Source organism: Oratosquilla oratoria, chromosome 36 (assembly GCF_046742065.1).
Source record: "Oratosquilla oratoria isolate Oo_2021 chromosome 36, ASM4674206v1, whole genome shotgun sequence".
NCBI classification, from domain to species: Eukaryota; Metazoa; Arthropoda; class Malacostraca; order Stomatopoda; family Squillidae; genus Oratosquilla; species Oratosquilla oratoria.
This window is the reverse complement of record NC_134812.1, coordinates 31,368,435-31,370,934: the sequence shown is the minus strand read 5'-3', so window position 1 is coordinate 31,370,934 and position 2,500 is coordinate 31,368,435. Positions and strand designations below refer to the sequence as shown.

Here is a 2,500-nt window from a genome sequence, read left to right as displayed (position 1 = left end):
TTACATCTTTCTTGTATGAAATATGTATTTTTTTTGGAGGGAAGATAATTACAAGGAAACCGCAAATATCAAATTTGATAAATTCTCAAACCATTTTGGAAAAAAAATATATGTATTCACTACTAAAACTTACGGGTAACGTGACAGCCTAAGAATATTTTCTTGATTATCAATAAAAAATTTGCAGAGCCTGCTTTTACGATTATTGTCCATAATTTTTTTTCGTTTTTTATCGCAGGCATGTCAATAAAGATAAAATTTTTATGGGCTAAATTCTTCTTGTTTCTTTAGTGATCTTAATAATATGTCCAGAAGCTAAGCTTGTAAATTTTATTCCCCTCTCACTTATTACTTCCGGGTCATAAAGATAATCACAAGGCTGAGGGAATTATCAAAGTAAAAAAACAAATTATTTTCTGCATGAACTAGAAAAATACATATATTCTGTATTATCCTCATCTAATACAACCCTTTCCTTCAACCAGAATCATGATCTGAGCGAGGGAAAACGACCTGATTCCAACGCAATGGCCCAGATGAAGCAATCTTTCATCGATGCCGAGCAGGACACGGAGGGAAAGGAGCAAGCGGCCAGCGAGCCAATCAGGGAGCGCGTTGTGCTCTACGTCACGGGCATCTTGTTCCTGAGTGGCGTAGTGAGCGTTTGCGCGTCAGTATACGGCCTGACTTCAGTGGTAAGCTTTAGATTAATCTATGTTTAATAACAGTATTCATTACAATCATGTCATGCAGACAAGGTTGGAATTAACCTACGTTTAATAGCCTTATTAGGTTACCTCACGTCAGGGCAGGCAACGCACGCACACTCAATTATAATAATTTGGAATAGAGTACCTCCTGGGTTAATAATATAAAATGACATTTGTAAATTTGATGCCCTCTGGCGTTTGTAGAAATATTTGATGAAGAAATTGGTGGTTCGGGTCTGCGTTCCCCAAAAGACAGTGAAACCCAAGACATTGCTCATCTTTACTGCAGGCTATATTCCCTTGCAAACTTTCACTTACACACACACACACACACACACACACACACACACACACACACACACACACACACACACACACACACACACACACACACACACACACACACACACACACACACACACACACACACACACACACACACACACACACACACACACACACACACACACACACATTTTGACTCTATCATCATTATCATTATTTCTATTTTTGGATTTTCTCCCCTTCCCTCCCACACACCCTCTTATCGACTTGTGAATTACATGTTTGCTTTTCTTGTCATTAATATTCGGTGATCTTAAATAAATATAACATTAACCATCGCCAATTGGTGTGACTAAACTAGGAGGGGCCTTTCATTAATGCAATTTTTGCTATTTACTTCTAACTTCCATTTTATTTTATTTTATTATGCTATTTATTTATCTACCCCTTTCTTTTATTCTATTTATCTACGTATTTATCTATTAATTTACTTATCCATCTATTTATCTATTTTCTACCTTTTTATTTATGTATTTATCTATCTATCCATTTATCCATTTATCTATTTGTTTAATTATTAATTTATTTATTAATTTATCAACATATTCATTTAGTTATTCATTTATTTGTTTATTCATATATTTATTTGTTTATCTATACATCTGTTTATTTACTTATTTATATTTTTATTTATCTTATTTTTTGACCGTCGCTAAACGAACTCAAAGTTTAGGAGGAGTTTCTTGTGGAAGTTTTAGTGAAAATAGACAACTACTGCTAAGGTCGAAATTCATATAGGAAAATCACGCTCCCATCGACTACAGAATTATATTAATTCACAAGAATCAGTACAGAGGAGAAGGATCAAAGTGATACATGGACTCACAAATTTACCTTACTAGGAGAGGCTTAGGCACCTTTAACTTGCACTTTCTAGAAACACACAGAGTGCAGGGTTAGTTAGTTAGTTAAGGTTTATTCAACAACATAAACTACAATTTATACATACATATATAATTTTTTTTTTTTTTTTTTTTCAAAATTATTTTTTGAAAAGGGAGAGCGTGAAGTAAAGCTTATGGGGAATCTAATGGAGGTGATCAAATGGATCAAAGGAGATGCAGACAAGATCATCATATTAAGACAACAGGTCAGGACTCGCTGTAATGTATCTAATGTGAACAAAATTAGATTTGAATTGGAAATAGGCAAGAAATGGCTTATCAATAGAGTGGTTAACGAATGGAACTGACTTAGTAACCATGTAATGAGCGCTGAAATTATCGGTTGTTTTAAGAGAAGGATAAAATAACTTTATGGATGGGGATAATCGGTGGTAAAGGACATGGAACTGCCTAGTGTTGGCTTTATGGTCTCTTGTAGTCTCCTTTGTTCTAAGTTCTAAAATCACAGAATGGGACACAAACGCTTTAAGCCCCCCTCTCATTACGATGGCTCACTTTACATATTTTATTCTGGTTGGACGCCAGACGGTTTTTATTCAG

The 2,500-nt window shown here is 34.8% G+C and overlaps 1 protein-coding gene across 1 annotated transcript in view; it reads left to right on the top strand.

The window, feature by feature from the left end:
- The window catches only part of LOC143019212 (uncharacterized), a 70,608-nt gene that overhangs the window by 36,184 nt on the left and 31,924 nt on the right, over window positions 1-2,500 (top strand). Inside the window, exon 3 of the mRNA XM_076174906.1 lies at window positions 486-695. Within this exon, the coding sequence (XP_076031021.1) occupies window positions 486-695 (210 nt within the window). The remainder of the gene's footprint in view (window positions 1-485; window positions 696-2,500) is intronic.